The sequence below is a fragment of the Acinonyx jubatus genome, chromosome B3 (assembly GCF_027475565.1).
Source record: "Acinonyx jubatus isolate Ajub_Pintada_27869175 chromosome B3, VMU_Ajub_asm_v1.0, whole genome shotgun sequence".
NCBI classification, from domain to species: domain Eukaryota; kingdom Metazoa; phylum Chordata; class Mammalia; order Carnivora; family Felidae; genus Acinonyx; species Acinonyx jubatus.
This window is the reverse complement of record NC_069386.1, coordinates 30,242,389-30,265,487: the sequence shown is the minus strand read 5'-3', so window position 1 is coordinate 30,265,487 and position 23,099 is coordinate 30,242,389. Positions and strand designations below refer to the sequence as shown.

The window sequence follows — 23,099 nt, the reverse complement described above, 5'->3', positions numbered from 1 at the left end:
CAGTGAGTACCATATAGTGTAATTTAAAGGTATTATCTCAAATGAGTAGAAAAAATATATATTAGTAAATGCTGTCCAGACAGCTATTTGAAAGCAAATTATTTTATCTATAATATTATGTATCATATATGACATATATACATTTTTTTTTTGTTGTTCTGTTTTGTTTTTTAAGTTTATTTATTCTAAGACAGAGAAAGCCTGTGAGTTGGGTAGGGACAGAGAGAGAGAGAGAAAGAGAATTCTAAGTAGGCTTGCTTTGTCAGTGCAGAGCCTGATGTGGGGCCCAAACCCATGAATGGTGAGATCATGACCTGAGCTGAAATCAAGAGTTGGACGCTTAACTGACTGTGCCACCCAGGCCCCCCATGATGTATATTATTAAATATATATAAAATAGTAAAAAAAATTACAATGAAAAATAAAATATAGGTAACAAAAGACACCATAAAAATGAATAAATTATAAACTACAAAAAATGCTGCTAACACATACTTAGTAACATTCTTAATAACAAGTCTTAGAAATTAGTAAGAGATAAATACTTCTATAAAAAACTGGGTAAAATATATGAGAATAAAAAAATTTTAAATACCCCTTGGCAATGAACATGAAAATATGCTAACGCTCATCATTAATAAGAAAAACACCACATAAAAACGTGAATATGATTAAAATCCAAATAATAAGTTAATGTTGATAAGACTGGTAAAAAAAGCCGGTTGATAGGAGTATAAATTTGAACTATGTTTTTAGAAGGTTATTTGGCAATATTTATCAAAATTTAAATGTGTGGTGCGCCTGGGTGGCTCAGTCGATTAAGCCTCAGACTCTTGATCTGGGATCAGGTCATGATCTCATGGTTTGTGAATTCAACCCCCATATTGGGTTCTGCGCTAATGGTGTGAAACCTGCTTGGGATTCTCTCTCTGCCTCCACTCCTCCCCCACTTTCTCCCTCTCTCTCTCAAAATAAGCTTAAAAAAATTTAAATGTGTGAACTCATTTGCTTACAGCAATGAGAATTTGCTTATAGCAATTTATCATGAGCAAATGATTGGTCAAATATACAAAAATGTATGTAAAACAATGTTCACTGAAGCCTTTGTAACACCAAAAAAACAGCATGTCATTTTTTCTGCTTGATATATCCATAAAAAGAATACTCTTCTGCCATTTAAAAAAATGAGGAAGAGGAGCCTTGGGTGGGTTATTTGGTTGGGGTCTAACTTTGGCTCAGGTCATGATCTCACTGTTTGTGAGTTCAAGCCCAGCGTCGGGCTCTGTGCTGACAGCTCAGACCCTGGAGCCTGCTTCGGATTCTGTGTCTCCCTCCCTCCCTGCCCCTACCCTGTTTAGGCTCTATCTCTATCTCTCTCTCAAAAATAAATTAAAAAAAATTTTTTTTAATAAGAAAAAAAAAAACAAAACCCTGAGGGAAGGGGCACCTGGCTGGCTCAGTCTGTAGAGCATGAAACCCTTGATCCTCAGGGTTGTAAGTTCAAGCTCCACGTTAGGTGTGTAAAAAAAAAAAAAAAAAAAAAAAAAGCCAGGTGGGGGAAAAATGAGGAACAGCTGCATGTACTGACAGAGCAACCCATGACATGAAAAGATGACGAAGACACGATTGTTATTAAAAAAATGGCAAGTTAGGGGTGCCTGGGTGGCTCAGTCGGTTAAGCGTCCAACTTCGGCTTGGGTCATGATCTCACGCTCCCTGAGTTCAAGCCCCGCATCAGGCTCTGTGCTGACCGCTCAGAGCCTGGAGCCTGCTTTGGATTCTGTGTCTCCCTCTCTCTCTGCCCCTCCTCTGCTCAGGCTCTATTGTCTCTCTCTGTCTCAAAAATAAATAAAAACATTAAAAAAATTTTTTTAAATGCCAAGTTATAACCACTGAATATAGAACTCTATATTTATAAAGAAAAAAATCATGTATCATTCTCATCAATACAAAGAACTGAATCACAGCTACACGGCATAATAGGGATTTTAGTAATATGATGATGAGTGACAAACGCCAAGTGCCAGAAAACAACATGCAGCATAACATCTTCTTTATGTACTCGCTGTTATAAAGCTATAATAGTAAATAAGCACTTCTAAAAATCCAGTTTGCAGTACTCCCAAGGGAGGTCCTAGAACAAAGACTGCCGAGACTCTTAGATCAGTGTTTTTCACACTGTAGGTTCTCGCTCAGTGGGTCCTTAAATTAATTTAGTGGCTCATGACTAACATTTTAAAATATGAAATAGAGGGGTGCCTGGGTGGCACAGTCAGTTGAGCTTCCGACTTCAGTTCAGGTCATGATTTCACGGTTTGTGAGTTCAGGCCCCACATCAGGCTCTCTGCTGTCAGCACAGAGCCTGCTCTGGATCCTATCTCCCTCTCTGTCTCTCTGCCCCTCCCCTGCTGGGTGCTCTCTCTCTCTTTCAGAATAAATAAACTTTAAAAAGAAATAAGTAAATCAATAAGAAATAGAATAATAAAGTCACTGAACATACTAAGGGTAAAGCTTGTTTTGTGAAACTTTTTTGTTTTGTTTTACAAATATATACACACAGATCCACACACCCTAATCCTAGGATTCTGAATCTAAACAGCTCTGAAAGTCTGAAGCTTTCTTTTGTAAGTTTGGTCCAAGAATTCATGGAGCAGCAAAATCTCACCTGAAATGCCATAGGCTGTTTATAGCCTTTATTTGTCTCCACTCATTCATTATGAATAACACATTTCATTGCAAAAATATATATATATTTTTAATGTTTATTAATTTTTGAGAGAGAGAGACAAGAGACAGAGCACAAGCAGGGAGGGGCAGAGAGAGGAGACACAGAATCCAAGCAGGCTCCAGGCTCTGAGCTGTCAGCACAGAGCCCAATGTGGCTCTTGAACTCACGAGCTAAGAGATCATGACCTGAGCCGAAGTTGGAAGCCCAACTGACTGAGCCACCCAGGTGCCCCTTCATTGCAAAAATATTAATGTTTGATTATAAAGTGGCATATATATCATATTATCTTTTAAAGTTCAAAACACTAAAAAAAAATAGCAAATAAACTTCAAAATGTTACAAAATGCTTCTGGACTTAAGAGTTTGAGATAAGAGGGCACCTGGGTGGCTCAGTCAGTTAAACATCCGACTTCAGCTCAGGTCATGATCTCACCGCTGATGAGTTTGAGCCCCACATTGGGCTCTGTGCTGACAGCTCAGAGCCTGGAGTCTGCTTCTGACTCTGTGTCTCCCTCTCTCTCTGCCCCTCCCCCGCTTGCATTCTGTCTGTCTCTCAAATATAAATGAACATTAAAAAAAATTTTTTTTTAAGTTTGGGATAAGAAAGTAAGGACTTATCTATATATATAACTCCACACATGTGTATAGGTCAGTGTACATACACTTTTGTATATGAAGTCAACATGTAAAACATATATCTGACTAGACTGAGACAAAAAAGTCTGAAAGTCACTAGCGAGGTGACACTTTTCAGACACTGAGCATACCTAGGCCTTCATGAATTCTTATTCTACACAACTCCAGGAGAGGGACAACCCAACCTTCATGACTCATAATGTTCCTGTGCATTTCTTATTTTAATTCCTCCCACTTCACTTTTAAGACCATTTAGTATTCTGAGGAAGCAAATATTAGTCATCATTTACAGGTGACCTTTACACTGAACATAATGTCTGCAGTTTACATCATTCCTCAGTCTCCCAAAGATTATGGAAAGAAGTATCCTAACCGTTGAAGGAGAGTTGAGGGGGCCCTTTCACAGCCTTACCTTTAGCAGGTTTAGGACTTTCTTGCCAAGATCCAGCTCAAAGTTGGTATAATTAGAACCACACATGTCATAGATGAATACCAGTCCATTCCTCTGAGTTTCAAAACTGTAAACCAACCATTGAACAAAAACATTTGTAAGTAATAAGATGGATGAGGCGGGTCGAGAGCCTAGGGCAAAATCAGAGTATGGGACAGATGCGGGACCAAAAAAACTACCTCCCGGAACACTGGTTTTACAAAAAGATGATTTATCTTTGGTTTTTACTATGCTTCTCATGATATTGCAATTTATAATAAAAAATACATATTTGGTCTTCAGCGTGGTTGCTGGCACAGAGCTCCTAAAACTCTCGGAATTCCTAAATGAAGCGGGAGTTAAAGGTGTCTTTTGTGATGTTAATAAAACTTCTGGAATGCCCCAAGCCATCACTTAAGGATGAGGGTGGTTGCCAGGGGAACTGACTAAGTGATTAGAGGGTTGGTACTTTCATCCCATACCTCTCCCTTCCCCCCTTTCCCCTCAGGGAAAGGGACTGGAGATTGAGTTCAATCTCAAATAGCCAATGGATGATTTAATCAGTCATGCCACGTGATAAAGCCTCCATGAAAACCCAAAAGGATAGGGTTTGGAGGGCTTCCTGATGGAGGTGCTGAAAGAGTGGCCCTCTCAAAGAGGGCATGGAAGCCCTGCACCCCTTTCACTAAAGCTTTCCCTATGCGTCCCTTCCGTCTAGCTGTTCTGGACTATATCCTTTTATAATAAATTGGTAACCTAGTAAGTAAAATGTTTCTCTGAGTTCTGTGAGCCACTCTAGTAAATTCACTGAAACCTTCAATCTATATAGCTTGTTGATAAGAAGCACAGGTGACAACCTGAACTTGCCACTCCCATCTGTGAATGGGGGTGGGGGTGGGGAGTAGGGGAGATAAATCTTGTAGGATTGAAAACCTTTAACCTCTGGAATCTGATCTAACAGGTAGACAGTGTCAGAACTGAGTTGATTGTAAAACACTAAGCTGGTATCTGAGAACTGCTTGGAGGTGTGGCAGAAAACCCCCACATGCTGGAATTGGAATTATGCTTATTGATGCATGTTAATCAAGTGCCAAACTCCTATGCTGAAAATGTTCCAGAGCATCTAGGTTATCAAAATTTGAACTGTTTCCTCCCAGGTTTCTGAATCTGCCTATCCAAATTTTGTAACATTCCATCTTCAACTCAAAAGCTTCCTCTTCCATAAAACCTCCCTGAAAACTGTGATCGAAATGTACTGCCATCCTTTACCCCCCTGTAGCCCCATAAATCTTCCTGTGGGATTATTTTATGGCTCTTAAAGCATTTCAACTTTGTCTAGCCATCTGATTCTCTCTTAGGGGGCATAAACATGTTTTGTTCACCTCATCACTCCCAGTAGTCTCTAGCATAGTTCTTGCAAATAGGTATATAATAAATGGTCACTGAATTCTAATGCAGTGGACTGGAAGCCCACTGCTAAGAAAATACTCAGACCTGTGGGAAAATGTAAAACAAAGCTCTAAGCCCAGGGATGGGGAATCTCTTAGGACTTGGCAGAAGAGAACAAACCCACACATGGTCTTGGGAAAGCATCTTGAAAAGTAAGAGGTGGTGAGCTTATTACCAGATTGAGGTTAAGAACATGTGAAGATATGAAAAGTATTCTTCAGTTCAATCTCCTCACTGCCTAAAGACTTCTCAAAGTTGCACTCTTCAACCAAGCCAAATCTTACCTGCTTCTGATCTGCACACCCAAAAGGTCATTAGAAATAAATTATATGTTTGAGATACTCACAGATGATAGCAACAGTTTTCCTATCTATTTAAAATTGAGAAGATTTTTCGGCACAAAACAATCCTAAAATCAGACATCCCAGTATTATTTTGTATCCTGATTTTTTTGCATGGTGGAAGTACCCACCCACGAAGCATTTCAAGTATCTCTAATTCTGACGCAGACCCAAGTTTTTCCAGCAGTTTCTGAGTTTCAAATGGTCCTAACGGGTCACAGCACCAAATCTTAACTCCTTTTTTTCCCCCGCGACGAGAGACTATAATTCACCAAGATCAAAGATGCTGTTACATAACTGACACAATTACTAAATAGATTATCCAGGTGTAGACACTTCCCATTTTTCCACTAGCTCATCAAGGGCCAAATTCAAAGAACTATAGGTTTTCCCCTTCCAGTGCCAGCCTGCGGCAGAAGACTGAAACAAAGAGAAGTCAGTGCCGGGGAAACAGAATTTAATAAAAAGAAGGTACAGTGCAGAATGATGCAGGGTCTATATTCCCAAAAACTGCCAATCCTGTAAAGGCACGTGAAATAAATACAAATATGGTAGGACTTTTGTTTTTCTGGGTACAGAATATGAGGTTTACAATAATAGCTAATTCCGTACTAAGAACGATTGTTTTTATTCTACTAAATAAAAATTCCTGATCTGGATGCTACCCGCGAACACCAAGATGTTTAAAACATAGTCCCTGACATTTGTCTCAAAATAACTGAGGGTACAGGGTGGGTGAGAGGCTATCAATGAAATAAGATTGGTTATAGATCATTCTGAAGATAGATGATGGGTATCTGGAAGCTTATGATACCATTTACACTCCACTCAGAGATCTGAGGATTTTCTATTATGTAATGTGAAAAGGAAGATTCCCTGCCCTCATGGAACTTACAATCTAGTGGTAAACATAGAAAACAACAGTATAAGATAAATGACATCATAAGGCTATGTAAAATGCAATACAAAATAATTGGTATTAATAACTGCTGTTAAAGTCAGGGTAAAAAGAATTTTATTTATGACAGGTTAGTGTGGTAAGGGAATCAGTCATAGAAGTTGAGTCTTAAAGAAATGGCAAGATTTAGTGAAGAGGAGGGGTTTCCTCCTCTTGCATCCTGGTGAAAGTTAACAAAGGAAAATAAGAATTTCTACTCACTAGTGAGAATATTTTGCTTGGAGAAAAGGGTTCACATTTATTTATCTTATCTGCACCTTCTGAATAATGAAGAGTCACTAGGGTTTTTAAGAAAAGGGTGAACATCATGAAAACAGTTTTTTTTTTTCAATAAAGTTCTTTAAAAAAATTTTTTTTTTAGTGTTTGTTTATTTTTGACAGAGAGACAGAGTGTGAGCAGGGGAGGGGCAGAGAGAGAGGGAGACAGAATCCGAAGCAGGCTCCAGGCTCTGAGCTGTCAGCATAGAGCCTGATGCGGGCCTCAAACCCAGGAACCATGAGATCATGACGTGAGCTGAAGTCACACACTCAACTGACTGAGCTACCTGGGGGCCCCTCATGAGAACAGTTTTAAGTATGTTTACACCCTTGTGGTTCTCCTGAGGGATCCAATCAATACTCACATTGGATAGAGCAAGCTTTGGCCACTGCCATGCCTATGGGAGAGCTCTGACTCTAAGCTGCCCAAGAAGGAAGGCCAGTGAATTTTCTGGTAAAGGCACCTTTCACTCATTCTCCTGAGCTAAAGGATTTCAAAGGAACCTATATATTCTGGAAATTATGCCTGAAGACCAATCACAGGAAAGACGAACTGAGAAATTCCACACTTCTGATTGGGCAGTACAGGGCCTCTAAGACTACTGGTCCTCTCTCCTTACCTTAGTAACTTCTCTTTTTCAAACTAATGCTGTGTGTGGTTTGGATATATCTCCCACTGAGCATCAAAAGCAGAAGCTAAATACTATGAAAGTAACATTAGGAAGGCAGCAACGAGTGAATTGGACAGCCCCACTTCAGATAATCACTTGGCTATCTGCACCCTCTCTGAGTCCACCGTATGACCGAAGTCGTACACAGCTGTCTTTCACTATCTCAGGTTTCAGCCCTCGATATATCTCTTTTAACGGCACAGAGCTAGCCAATGACATCCAGTGCAATAACAAACTGCAAAAAAGGAAGTATGGCAAAAGGACAACATAGTAGGGTACAAATAACTCCAGTCAAGAGCAAAGAAACCAAGATGTTAGGCCTAGCTGGACTGGAATGTGATGACTAAAGGAGTCACATAACTTCTTGGGGCTTCAGTTTCATTGTCTGTAAAATAGTCGTAATACCATTTACCTTGAAGAAGGAAGGAGAAATGACCTGAGCTGATTCTTTTTGCTCATGCATCTGTTTAAAAAGATGATTTTGCTTAACTTTACACTTTTGGACTCTTCTCTCCTGAATGCTGATTCTCAAAATCCTCTAAGCTAATGACATTTTTCCTATTTTACAAAGAAACTGAGACCCTAGACTGTTTTGAAAATCAATATTCAGGGGCAAATGAGCAAAAAGAACCAGCACAAGTCACTTCCCCTTCACTCTCAATAGGTAATTCTCAATATGCTGAGGATAACTAGTCAATTGGCTTTCTCAGTTTCTGTTATCCTGAAATAGAGCCAAGCATATAAACATACAGAATACCCACCATCTTGATAGTGACTGGAAACAAGCCAAGCCCTTAAGGACATGGAATGTTTTCTATTCATAGCACTTCCCAAGGCATATCCCAGGAACATGGTGAAGGTACTGCTAAGTAAATCAAGTTAGTCAAGGACTGTCATTTCTCCATCTGGATACAGACCAAATAAAAGATAATCTTCATGCTCACCTATCTACAGCTCTGTCTAGCAAGTAAAACAGAGCCTGAAGTACCACATGTTGGACTGACTTGTGGGGATGATGCAATCTGGCAGTGAAGAGGGCAATGGAAGCTCCTGTTGGGTCCCGAACATTCTAGAGAAAAAACAAACAAACAAACAAAAAACCCCCAAGAAATATTTTGAAACCAAATACAGTATCACAACAATCACTAAGGCTTCTCCTAGACAAAAGTTTCATATGAAGAGAACAGATGCTAGCAATACTTCTCTGACTTGCATTAGTTGCTCCAGGAAGTGAAGAAAGTTTATTTCATCCCACACCTGATGCTCAGCACCCCTTGGATCATTACTTGTTTGGTAGCAAAAAAAACTACGTTCCCTTAACTCATCAACTGCAGAGAGATTAAAGGATGGTCTACACTGGCTGCCTAGCTAATTTCCCAGATAGAATGGCAAAAGAAACACGCAGCAGGGGAAAACCACAGAATACAACCATGGTTTCCATGCTCTGCCTTAAAAGTACCATTGTATACTTATCTGAAAGGCTGTGCTCTCTAGGGGGAGGCAGCTTGATTCCAATAAGGATGGGCCTCTGAAATACTGGATACCCATCCAAAGACCTTCACTAACCTTAATGGACCAAAGAAGAAACTTTGCTGAATCTATTGTACAACTGATTCTCCATCATTTCACTTGTTACTAGAATAATCTTGTGCAAACCACATAGCTGCTTCATGTTTGCTCCCAAATGTTGAGATTCTCTAGATTCAGGATAAGGTTATCTAGGTACAAAATCCAAAGAGGACAACAGCTACAAAAGGAAGTAATGACACACTACAAGACAGGTTCATAAAGACTCACTAAGATGGTGAATTTTCCACTAAGGATCTCAGAACGGAGAGGCTCCTCATGAGGTTTCAGCTTCACAATGCCCTCCTTCCTTCGTGTTTCCTAAAAATAAAGCACAGCAACGTCAATTAGTATGGAAATACTGTATATCCAGGACGGCTTTATGTAACCATCAAATCTCAGAGATAAAGGACTTTAGAAGTCCATTAATTGGACCAGGAATTCCTTTGTAACATGCTTCAGGCCAACTGAGTGTTGTCTGAATTCTCAGCCAATCTACCTTATCAGCCTCGTAGGTATGATATTTTGCTTTAAATCACTGAGAAGCCTAACACTGAAGTCCAACTAATATGTATGGTTAGAGTGCAGGGTCAAAGTTCTTAAACATATATCAGTAGTGATATTAGAGCAGGATATTAACATATGGACTCAAACACTGGCTGGAGGCAGACATCCTCACATATCCTCTAGGCTTAGGGTTCTCCCATCTTAAAATGGAGCCATCCCTCCCCACTGATACTTTCTCCAACAAGACCTACAATGACCTCATTTTTCTTATGTCCACAGCAAAATTCTTTAAACTCATGCTCAGTTCCCCCACACTCAATCTATTGCATTCTCATTTCCCCCCAATCTAATTACCCCACTGAGAGCTCCTGCTCCAGTGGTAGGACCTTCCTTCCTGTCAGTGAACCCAGTGAGCATTTTCAGTCCTCCTGTCACATGACAAGGTTGACCACTCACATTCCCTTTTCCCTGAGACATTCTGTATCAAAGACTACTCTCTCAGTTTTCCTACTTCTTCAACTACTGCTTCTAAGTCCCTTTTGTGGGTTTTTTTTTTTTTATTCATTTGCTCACTCAATTCACTCACTGACTCATTCATTTATTCTGCAAATATTTGTAGAGCAATTACTATGTACCAGGCACTGAGCTAAGTGCTAGGAACACATTGGTAAATGAAACAAACCAGGTCTTTGTTTATATTCTTGCCCAATTCATCCCTAAAACCAAATTCAAAGCCTTCAGAGGCAGGGCAGCACTAGAATTACAGAGAGTGCATGCCCTACCTAAAGCACTCACATTCAACTTTTAAGACAATACTGGACCAAACGAGGCAAAAAATCTGAAGTGAAGTCCTGCCCTACACATCTTCCGATTCCTCATACTCTCCCGGGATGACCTTGCCCTTTCTCATGGCTCTGATATTCAGCTCTACTTTGGTCATTCCGAAATCTCTACTTCTGGTGCAGATTTCTTTTCTGAACCCTAGATTCACATTCCAACTTCTTAGAGAAAATATCTATTTGGATATCCCAATGGCACTTCAAACTTAACATGGCCAAATTGAACTACTCATAACCTTGTCTCTCCACACACCTGCACTATCTCAGTGTCTCCTAAAATTAGTGAATGCTACCACCATCTACCCTGCCACCCTAATCAAAGACCTGGAACCCCTGACTCCTCTTTCCTTATACACCAGTTTAAGCAACCCTGTCCTACCAATTTTTATAAAATCTGCCCATTTTTCCTGTATCTCCCCTGACACTACACTTAATGACACCACACTCATCTTTCTCCCAGTAAGTACAATGACCATCTAACAGGTCTGTCTCCAGTATAGCCCTCCTGATCCATTCTCTAAAGCACAGTCAGAAAATCTTTCCAGGATGCAAATCTGATCAAGTTATTCTGCTGTTTTTACCTTCAATGAATTTCTCTGCCCTTAAGAAAAAACAAATACTCTACGATCTGGCCTTGTTTACTTCTTCTGTTTTTTCATTTTTTTTAAAATGTTTATTTATTTTTTAGAGAGAGAGAGAGAAAGAGAGAGAGAGAGCAAGCAGGAGAGGGACGGAGACAGACAGAGAGGAAGGCACAGAATCCGAAGCAGCCTCCAATCTTTGAGTTGTCAGCACAGAGCCCGATGTGGGGCTTAAACTCACGGACCGAGAGATCATGACCTGAGCTGAAGTCAGCCCCTTAACTGACAGGCGCCCCATGGCCTTGTTTACTTCTGCTGCTCAATCTCTTGCCATGCCCCCACTCCCACTGAACATTTCTGCTCAGCTCAATTTCTCTTTTGTCACTAGGCATCTGAACTTGCTATTCTCTCTGCCATACTCCCCTACCTGTCAGATTCCTACTCATTCTTCAGATCTTAATTTATAAGTCACTTCCTTTAAGAAGGCTTCCTTGACCCTTCTAATGAAATGTGCTTCCATAGAAGGAAGTTGTGCCCTATCATAACTTTCTATAATTGTGTGTTTACTCTCTCTAAGTAGTAATCTCTGCCCCTGGAACACAGTATGTATACAATAAACATCTGTTGGATAAATGACTGAATACTGTATGAGAATGACCCACAAGACAGGTCTAGGTAAGTGTTTAGTCTTAAACTAATCCTAGCATGCCTTATCCTCCTGTTTTGTTTTTTTAATTTAATTTTTTTTAGAGAGAGGGAGAGCACACAGGGGAAGGGCAGAGGGAAGGAGAGAGTATCCCAAGTAGGCTCCATGCCTAGTGTGGAGCCCAGTGCAACCCTGGGACCATGGCCTGAGCTGAGATCAGGAGTTGGATGCTCAACTGACTGAGCCACCCATGGGCCCTCTTCCTTTTTTAATTTAGAGAGGTTCTGTGTCTCAGAGGATTTTCTAACTCCCAGGTAGGGTTCTTGGATATTGACCCACTTTTTTTTTAATGAGAGTGGGGAGAACACTCAGAGAACCACTGTGTGTAGTGTGTGGCAGAGAAAGCAGCAACACAGAGAGCCCAGCTGCCACAAGTCTGGCCCATCCCCAGCTACATACCCTGTAGGAGTGGAACAACTCTATGGCACGGAGCACATCAAACTTCCGGGCCATGAGGAACTTGACAGCCACATTCCAAGAGAGAGGGGAAACATTGTACTGAACTGTCCACTTGTTAATCTCTTCAAGAAACTGCTTGGTGGCCTGTTTGACAAAAAAAGGAAAGAAAAATTAGTTAGTAGAGAACATATTTATGGAAACAAAAAACAAAAAAGCATGAAAAAATATCATCCTTCCCTCAAGCAAATCTGAACCCAAAATTTCCTACAGGGAGCAGGGAAAGACAAAAGATGGAAAACAGGTCTAAAAGCAGAAATGGTTAAAATTCATACTACTCAATGAGGCCAGAAGCGAGAGTCAGGTTCAGAGAGCAGGGCTTAGCATAGGGATGCGTGAAGAAAAAGTGAGAGGGAGAGGGGAGACCAAGGCACCCAAATGGGATGCAAATTACTGGCCCCAAAGCAAAAAAAGAAAACAAAAAAACAAAACAAAAAACAACCCAGCAGTTTGTTTTTGTTTTTGCTGTTGTTTTAAGATTAAAAATAAAAAAAAGGTGGACAGGCCCCTTGAAGGGTTATTGCTTAAGTGCATCATGGTACGGCAGTCTCAGCTGCTGTTTTGGTCCCACGAGCCAACTGGATACAGCAAAACCATCAGAAAATGGTTTTGGCTTTGGAATTAGTAATACTATTTGAGAGCAGCAAAACTATTATGAAGAATTTAACAAATCAAAAGGCCAACTGTTCTTTGCCGCTGACTGATCCCACAGGACCTCTTCATGCTTCACAGGGCAGCCCCCAAATCAGACACTAGTGCCCAAAGGCATTCACAGACCCTCTGGATGGTGGTTGCCAGGGGAGGGGTGGAGAGTCTCATACTGGTGGAGGAGTAGGAAATTTTCATCTTCACTCTCTGATCCCAAGCTGGCAAGATGCCTGTTTGTAGAATTCTTCCTATCTCTTGATTAACCCATGTCCTCTATCCTTTCTCACCCTATTTCTCCTTACATTTAACCAGTTTCTGCTCTAGCCAAACTACTCTCCTGTTTCTTCAGTTTTTGAACAGGTTTTATAACAGGATTTTTTTTTTAAGATTTTTTATTTTTAGAAGCAATCTCGAGGTGCCTGGGTGGCTCAGTAGGTTAAGTGTCGGACTTGGGCTCAGGTCATGATCTATCTCATGGTTCATGACTTCAAGCCCCACATAGGGCTCTGTGCTGACAGCTCAGAGCCTGGAGCCTGCTTTGGATTCTGTGTCCCTCTCTTTCTGCCCCTCCTCCGTGTGCGCGCTCTCTCTCTGTTTCTCTCTCTTTCTCTCTCTCTCTCAAATAAACATTTAAAAAAAATAAAGCAATCTCTACATACATATTGGGGCTTGAACTCACAATCCCAATATCAAGAGTCTCCAGTGACTGAGCCAGCCAGGCACCTCTACATCAGGATTTTTTGCATGCATATTCTCAACTGCTAAACACTTTCTGCAAGGCTATCTGGTCCCTTCCACCCAGACACTATTCTCACCTGCTGGTCCAAAATGTGACCAACTTGATAAGAATTCTGAAACTTAATTGATCAATCAACCCACAGTTAAGATGTATTTATTAAACTATTATGGATTCATTAACTATTTGTCAATATCTGTGCTAAGAAATACAAGGAATGGAAAAATAAGGTTTGCTTTAAAAGGTGTAAGACCAGCCTGCTATGTGGCCATGGACAAGGTAATTCTCTCTTTAATTTTTCAATTTAAAATCAAGAGGGGAAAGGGTAACAAGCAATTGACCTACTTCAGAATCTTGGCAACAAAGTCCTACTTTTGCAAATACAATTCAAGTTGCTACATATGTGTTTAAACAACTAGCAAACTAGAGTCCCAGGAAGGTCAGCAATACCTCACAAAAGAGCGCCTGATTCATCCCCCAATTTCTAGGAAAGGAAAAAGGCACTTTACAAAACCAAAGTAAAATCTAAGAGGCCTCAGGCTGCACCTGACCTTTAGAACCTTCCAACCGAAGCAGTATAACTTACACCACTGGAAAAGGAGAGAAACAGCAAAACTAATCAGGCAAAGTGCATTAAAAGAGCCAAGAAATAAAGGCCAAGAAGAAAAGCTTTCAGATGATCACTTTGGCCCAGAACCAGTTTAAGTCGGACCAGAGCAATGAGTCCCAGAGAAGACAACAGGACAAACTTAGAATGCTCCACCAGCAAACAGTCTGAGCTGCCTCCGTGGGGTGAGTGGCCAGCATCAGAATGAGGAAAGATGGAAGGGACAAGAAGAGGAGTGGGCACAGAAAGATAGCAGAAACAAAACTTCAGCCAGCCTGGAAGGTCCCCAGGAGATTCTGTAAAGGGTATTTGTTTTTAAATTAACATATCATCCTTCAATCCAGCTTTGTCTGAAGCTGCCTGTAGAATAAAACACAGAGTAACAGTAGAACATACTTTCCCCCTTTTTCTAATAAAAACAATAAACAGACAAATCAATATGCAGGTAGGAGGGGGAAATATAGTTAAAATAGCGAGGAGGTGAAGTCATAACACATCCCATTAAGATGATTTTTCATTTTTCACAAATAAGCTATGCCTTAATAAGAGACCCATAGGAAAAAAAAGACAGAGACACACACATAGGTTTCACACACTTCTTTCAAAGTACGTACATAATACATATTGGCTTCCTACTTATACTAAATTCAGTTCCTTCAAAGTTCTTAATGTCCTGTAGCTCCCTAGAGCAGTTGCCTTGAGCTGACCTCTGTCCCCTGCTGGTCAGGATGTTATTCTTGGCTTTAAGCACGGGAACAATTCCTCCTGATCTGGCCTGACTAGGGCTTGCATGAAGAGAGTCCAGTGTACTGTAAACAGTGATGTGATATTTACAGATACAAATACACATACACACACACCATCTGTTAGGTTCAGCCTCAGATTCACCATCCTGCATCCCTCTCTCTCTTGTAGAAGAGATGAACCTCTTATTAAAGAAGTCAGAAAGGATGGCCCCATCTTCAACGGGCTTTCTCTAGACAGTTAATCAGGTACCTTCCCGTTTACACAGGAACTCAGTACAACCACTAACTATAGACCAATTTGTGGTCCTGTTGGTACCAGAAAAACAAGTCCCAGCAATTTTAATGAGCAACACACTCTTCATAAGGGATAACTGAAATTCCTGAAATTAATATTCAGTGTTATTTCCTGGTGAACAAAAGGATGAGCCAGAAGATGAGTCACAGCTTATAAATACTTCAACTCAAGGTCAACGGTTTGAATCTATCTAGGCTTATAAGTTAACCATAACTTGTTAATACCTGTCAGCTAAGTCACCGTCACAGTTCAAACAGCTTTGGTTTTCCTTTGGGAAAAAGGTCTGAACTGGTGTATAGAAAAATTAACATAACCACTTGCAACCCTCCTCAACCCACTTTTCAGGTACCAGTAAGATTTGTTACAGCATAGTCAAAAAGCTTACTATAATTACATACTTTCCCCACAATCACATTTAAGTAGATAACAAGTTTCTTGACTATGGCCATGAAGATAAAGATACTGGGGAGCCTGCTAGAATATGGCTGAGAAATCTGTCAAGTGGATTACACCCCGGATTCTACCCACTGGTGTTAAGTATGTTATTGGAGAGAACAAAACCAACAGTCTTTGGGTTACATCAAACTCCCCAGGAGCAGCTACAATTTCGAGATCAGCTCTAGGCAAAAGGCTAGCCACCCAAAAGATCACGGAAAACATGCTGGCATACTCAGTTCCAAAGTATCTTTAATCCTGTGTTCCAACACAATGTAGGAGAGAGTGAAAAAGAGCGAGACCTATAAGAAACCTGCTTTTGAAAGAAATAGAAAATTTCTGCCTCTTGGGGATGTCAACCATCTAACCATCAGAGAACAAGTCTAGTGGGTGTGTGAGTCAGTGTGAGCAGTCATCCTCTCACTCACTGCTATGTGATATTTGGGCGTCATTTAACCTCTCTGAGCCTCAGGTCCTCATCTGTATAGATAAGGCACAAATGAGACAACTGATAGAAAAGCACCAGAGCATCTGGCACGCAGTAGGTAGTCTTGGAATGTATGTCCATTCTTTTTCTTTACTCCAGTCATTCTACACTAAAACTTCTTTCAATTGAATTACAGTTTCTCAGAATCAAGTGACTGGTTTCTCTTCAACCTGGAGCAGTCCACTCTCTCTAATCCATTTTATCCAAAAGCATAAATTTAAATTAGAAACTTCCAGTATGTGTTCTACCGCATGACAAAAGTCTCTAAAAGAGCAACTCCTTCTGCACAATACAGAAGCTGGGTTGGGAAGTATTTATAACCCCGCTCCCATCTCTAAATCCTTTTGTCCCTACTTTCAGACTACACTGCCATCCCGAGCATTAAACTGAGTAAGGACTATTTCTCATTATAATAAAGGCATAAGTTTGTGCAGGACAAACACCACGCAAAAAATGCAGTCACTCTGCACTGAGTATCTGAATAAGAAAAGTGACCAATATAAGCCTCTGTGTCTGTTACCTCTGTAACAGGTTTTTGAGGTTACCTCTGTATTTCATCTAATATGCTATTTCCTCATCAGTGCATTAGTAAACTATCTTAGTAAACTTCTCTTATGCTTGTTTCCCTCTCTCTTCTTCCTTGTGAATTGTTTTGTTATGTCTACTAATCCCTTCAATTCATATCTGCTAGGAAACAGATTCTGAGCCAACACACTAGCTTGCTACAATGCAGCAAGGTGATATTTGTTCAATTTCTGAACTGAAAACTATAATCTTTCCATTAGCCCTTTGTTATTGTGCCAAATATGGAAATAAACCTAGTTCCTTTGAATTAACATTTACTTGTTTATCTCAAATATCTTCACTTTCTTAGGAAAATTTGCCTTTCCCTAAAATGTAATTTTAAAAGAGCTAATTTTGTTGTTGTTGTTGTTGTTTGTAATTTTAACTCCAGTATAGTTAACATACAGTGCTGTTAGTTTCAGGTATACAATTCTATATATTACTCAGTGCTCATCAAGATAAGTGTATTCTGAACAATGCTTTTTTTTTTTTTTTAACACTTTATTTTGAGAGAGAGAGAGAGCACGCGCGCATGAGCAGCAGGGAGAGGAGAGAGAATCCTAAGCAGACTCCACACTGCCAGCGCAGAGCCAGACATGGGGCTCAATCCCAGAAACTGTGAGATCATGACCTGAGCCAAAATCAAGAGTGGGACAGCCAACCAACTGAGCCACCCAGGCACTACATGGGCCAATGCTTTCCTAAATAGGACTTTACTGCATCTGGGAAGGAAAAAGCCTTAAGAAAAATTTCTGATTTTACCATGTTTGGAAACAAAGGAAAATGCAGAAAAGAAAAGGTTACCCATGATCCCATCAACCTATATAATTGTTTTTATATTTTTAATAATTAAAAAATTAAAGTCAACAGAAAAATACCAATAAATATACAATTTTCTTAATATATGTCCCACAACCCCTCCCCCCCACACACAGAATTCTTAGGGTGAAGGAAGAAGAAAGAGGGAGTATTCAAGTGTATATTGTTCTAATCCTGGCCTCTCGGGCAACCTGCCATAACTAACAGCGGTAGTATTCCCTTCAAGGCAACCAAACAGTAGACCTCTTTCAGGCAGCCAGTCACGTAGTCAGGCAAACATTTACAAGTATTTGCTGACGGCCTACTCTGTGCTAAGCAGTATAGTAGCTGTTCAGTAGACACAATGTAGAGAGAGAAAGACCCTACTCTGAGCAGTTCACAGTCATTTAAATATGGAGGCAGATGTATAAGTAAATAGTCATCGTCATATAATTTTGTAAGTCTTAGGACATATTTATGAACAGAATGCTATGGAATTCACACTATCTCTAGGAGAATTTTTTTAAAAGTCTTTTTAGAGGAGTGCCTTGAAAGATGAGTAGAAATCTGCCAGGCAGACAGAAGGATTCTAGTTTGGAGAAAACAAAATGTGTAGAGGCAGAGTTAAGAAAGAAGAGGAATTATTGGGGACACAGTGTAGCTGGTGTGTCCAGTTTGTATTGACAGAGAATGGTGTGAATGAGCTGACTTGGACGTAAAGCCACAATGGAAGGCCCTTTTATGCTGTGCTTCAGATTCCAGACAGAATCCTATAGACATGAAGGAGTCAATAGAGATCTTTAAGTAAAGGGATGAGATGTTAACTTTGGTCCTCCCGTGGCCCCAAAAATGATTGTTGGCAGTAGGGGAGCCAGACTGGGAAAGGAAAATTTAGCAGCAAGGAGGGAAGTTCTGTGAAGGCAGGGATGAGGTCTATTTTATTCACTAGTTCCTAGCACTACCCCTGGCACAAATATCTCTAATAACATCTCCTAATAAATATGTATGAATGAGCAACAGAACTCTGAAGAACATTATTAACATTTAGGAAGTAGAAAGAGGAGGAAGAACCAAGGAAATTTTAAGGTTTATCTTTAAAAATACTAGTGACCACTGAGTATCAAAGAAATGTAAATTAAAAAACAAGACTTGTCAAATATCCCCTATTAAAAAAAATACCAACAGACTCTGATAACTTTTACGTAATGTTCTATTAAACCTTCATGGCACAAATGGCTCCCATGTTATATAAAGTGCAGTATAATAGTGGTGCCTGGGTGGCTCAGTGGGAAGCATCTGACTTCCATTCAAGCCATGATCTCTCGGTATGGGAGTTCAAGCCCTGTGTTGGGCTCTGTGCTGATAGCTCAGAGCCTGAAACCTGCTTCAGATTCTGTGTCTCCCTCTCTCTGCCCCTCCCCTGCTCACGCTCTGTCTCTCTCTCTCAAAAATAAACATTAAAAAAACAAAAAAGACTTTAAAGTGCAATATAATAGAGGAAGTACACCTCATAACCAAAGAGGGCTTATCCCAGGAATGTAAAAGGCAGTTTAATATCAAGAGATCTATCAAAGTAATTTTTATATTAACACATACTAAGGGAGAAAAAAGTATATAACCTTCTCAACAGATGTCGAAAATGCATGGGATAAAATTCAACACCCATTATGATTTTCTTTTTTAGTTTTAGCAAACTAGAAATAGAGGGAAGTCTCTTAATTTGGTAAGGGTTATCTGACAGAAACTTCAGCAATCATAACATTAGATAATGAAACATTAGAATTATTTTTTTCTATTAAAGACTGAAAGGCCAGGAGCCCTTTTATTACTACTACTATGCAATATTGTACTAAAGGTCATATAATGCAACCAAGACAAAAAGAAACATGGTGCATAAGAATAGGAATTTTAAAGAACAGAATAAAATCCAGAAATAATCCTATGTATATACAGGACTTTTGTATCCACTCTGTTGTATATGTATGATAAAGAGATATGCCAATTAATAAAAAAAAACCAAATTATATGAATTTTTTCATATATATGCATAAAATACTTACAGAAGGATACACAAAACACTGATAATATTGATCACCTCTGGAGAGAGGAACTGAATTGGGGTTGGGAAACAGGCTAGGAAACTATAAACTTTCATGCCTTTAAAATTTTAAACCATGTCCATGCATAACCAAGTCAAAAGCTAAATAAAATGTATAGATTTAAAAAGATAAATTTTGGGGGCAGCTGGGTGGCTCAATTGGTTAAGCATCCAATTTCAGCTCAGGTCATGATCTCATAGTTTGTGGGTTTGAGCCCTGCATCAGGCTCTGTGCTGACTATGCAGAGCCTCCTTGGGATTCTCTCTCTCCCTCTCTCTGCCCCTTCCCCACGGTCACTGGCACTCTCTTTCTCAAAATAAACTTTAAAAAAAATATATATATATTTAAAATTTTTTTAAAGATGCCATTTCTGGGGCACCTGGGTGGCTCAGTCGGTTGAGCGTCTGACTTCGGCTCAGGTCATGATCTCACAGCTCATGGGTTTGAGCCCCACGTCTGGCTCTGTGCTGACAGCTCGGGGCCTGGAGCCTGCTTCAGATTCTGTGTCTCCCTTTCTCTCTGCCCCTCCCCTGCTCATGCTCTGTCTCTCCCTGTCTCTCAAAAATGAATAAACGTTAAAAAAAATTTAAAAAAAATAAAGATGCCATTTCTGCCTACCAATTAACAAAATTAAAAAGACTGAAAACATACAGTATTGGTAATAATATGGGAAAGAGGTGCTTTCATACAATGTGGCAACTATATATAATCCATGCCACTTCTTTGTATCAATTTGGCACTAACCAAGCAGTTTTAAAAGTGCAAACCCTATGACCCACACCACCAGTTCTAGGAATCGAGTGTACAGAAACATCAGCATGAAGGTACAAAGCAGACAAACCTATATAAACATAAACACTCTTGTTGTTTCAAATATTTTGCCATTAGAAACAATGTTGCAATGAATACTGGCTATTTGAATATTCACTCTTGCTTTCTTTCTAATGACAAAATGTTAGAAACAACCTAAACCAAAAATTAATAAGAAAATGAATAAATTATGAAATGTCAATATAATGGGCCACCATGTAACCAAAACCTGTCACATTTTTGTTAAAGACACTAAAACACCCCAAACATGGCATTAATCTGTAAAACGCTGAATCAAAACCATTTACCCGTTTTTCCATTTTTACTTCTTAAAAAAAATAAAATGAAAAAATTTACATGAATTTCAAATTAAATCCAAATTAGTTCTATTTGCTTACTTAAGTTACTATCAGTATACTTAAACTATACTATAACTACTGCTACCACTAAAAATTTTCAAACTATACTATAACTACTGCTACCACTAAAAATTTTCTAAAAATGAAAAAAAATTCCAAAACTCCATTGGCAGCCCTCCAAATTTCTCACCAAAAAAAAAAAAAAAAAGTTGGAAATTAAAACCAAATCTGTGTAGCGATTTCTAACTATAAATGGTTCTTGTTTTAAAGGCAATATTTCATTTATTTTTTCCTTTTTTAAAAATTTTAATTCCAGTGTAGTTAAGTGTTATATTCGTTTCAGGTGTATAATAATAATGACTCAACGATTCCATAATATTACTCAGTGTTCATCAAATGTACCTTTTAAAAAAATATTTATTTATTTTTGAGACAGAGCGAGCATGAGCAGAGGAGGGGCAGAGAGAGAGGGAGACAGCGAACCCCAAGCAGGCTCTGCGATAATCCCAAATTGTGAGATCATGACCTGAGCTGAAACCAAAAGTTGGACGCTTAACTGACTGAGCCACCCAGGTGCCCCATCATCAAGGCCGTTCTTAATCATCTTCACTGATTTCACTCATTCCCCCAGCTCCCCTCTGATAACCATCTGTTTGTTCTCTATAGTTGAGAATGTTTTTTGGTTTGTCTTTTTTTCCTCTTTGTTCCTTTGTTTTGTTCCTCAAATTCCAAATATGAATGAAATCATATGGTATTTGTCTTTCTCTGACTTACTTCACTTAGCATTATACTCTCTTGCAAATGCAAGATTTCATTCTTTTTTTTTTTATGACTGAATATTCCAGTGTGTGGGTATATATATATATATGTATATATTTGTACATATATATATATATACATACATACACATACATCCATGTATATATATACCCACACACACACACACACACACACATCTTCTTTATCCATTCATCAATCGATGGACACTTGGGTTGCTTCCATAATTTGCTACTGTCAATAATGCTGCAGTAAACATAGGGTTTCACGTATCCCTTTGAATTTGTGTTTTGGTATTCTCTGGGTAAATACCCAGTAGTGCGATTACTGGATCACAGGATATTTCTATTTTTAATTTTTTGAGGACCATCCATGGTGTTTTCCATAGTGGTTGCACCGTCTGCATCCCCACCAACAGTGCACGAGGGTTGCTATTTCTCCACATCCTTGCCAAAACTTGTTTCTTGCGTGCGTGCGTGCGTGCGTGCGTGTGTGTGTTTGGCGGGGGGAGGGGAGAGGGAGGGATATACATAGAGAGAGAGAGAGAGAGAGACAAAGAGAGAGAGAGAGAGAGAGAGAGAATGAATCTTAAGCAGGCTCCATGCCCAGTCCAGAACAAGAAGCAGAGCTCAATCCTACCACCCTGGGATCAGGACCTGAGCCAAAATCAAGAGTCGGACGCTTAACCAACTAAGCCACCCAGGTGCCCCGTCTTGTGTTTTTTATTTTAGTCATTCTGACAGGTGTGTTTTTATTTTTAAAAAAGAAAAAAACATTTTTTCATAAAAAATGAATATACATAGATTGATTAAACAAGTAAAAAACTTAACATTGCAGTGGTTTATCATGTGCATTTCTAGTCTACCTCCAGCTGGGTCAATTCCTGGGTTGTTCTTAGAGCTGCCGAAAAATACACAAAGGAAAGCAGTGGAGGTAGTGCTTGCAATCAGACCTACTTCGTGTTATTATTATTTTTTTTTAAGTATAGTGTGCTCAAGTCTAATTGTTTCTACTCATGTAGGGGGCTGGGCAGGGATGCAAGAGCACCTGGCTCTGGGGGTTCAAACAGACCAGGTTCAGCCACTGGCTGCTGACAAAATCCAGAGGCACAGAGACGAGCGGTGGTGGAACAAGAAAGGAGTTTATTTCAGTGAGGCCAACACCGGGAAGACGGCGGACTAGCGGCTCAGACTGTCTCCAAAGTGCCGAAAATACTTCCAGGCTTATATAAGGAAAATGTGGGACAATGGTGGGTGGGTACATGCACGTGGGCAGTGAAGGTTCACTGGATCCTTGTCTTGGAGTCAATCACACGGGGTCTTGCAGGCTCAGGGCAGTTCTTGTTGCTTGAGGGGATAGTTTCGGTTCCGTCACAGGATGCTTTGCCCGCAGGGTCTCTTGCCTGAGTTAAGAGATAAGCTGGAAAGAACTTAATCAATTAGAAAGTTTGAGGTCATAATGGAGGTAGCTGAAGTTCTCTTTAACTCACTTTTTCTTCACTATCCCTATTTAACTGCTCTATTTCCATGGACCAAACTTCAAAAAAAAAAAAAATTTTTCATTTTCATTTTCTTTTTAATGTTTTCTTTTAAAAAGTCAGAGAAACTATGGG

The 23,099-nt window shown here is 39.7% G+C and overlaps 1 protein-coding gene across 3 annotated transcripts in view; it reads right to left on the bottom strand.

The window, feature by feature from the left end:
* The window catches only part of PTPN9 (protein tyrosine phosphatase non-receptor type 9), a 78,914-nt gene that overhangs the window by 31,082 nt on the left and 24,733 nt on the right, over nt 1–23,099 (bottom strand). Inside the window, exons 2-6 of one of the 3 annotated variants that reach the window (XM_027067815.2) lie at nt 22,535–22,906; nt 12,070–12,213; nt 9,269–9,358; nt 8,416–8,540; nt 3,777–3,882 (exon numbers count right to left, since the gene is read on the bottom strand). In XM_027067815.2, the coding sequence (XP_026923616.1) occupies nt 3,777–3,882; nt 8,416–8,540; nt 9,269–9,358; nt 12,070–12,213; nt 22,535–22,750 (681 nt within the window). In that variant the 5' untranslated portion in view covers nt 22,751–22,906. The remainder of the gene's footprint in view (nt 1–3,776; nt 3,883–8,415; nt 8,541–9,268; nt 9,359–12,069; nt 12,214–22,534; nt 22,907–23,099) is intronic. The other 2 variants (XM_027067816.2, XM_027067817.2) reach the window with 2 other exon arrangements.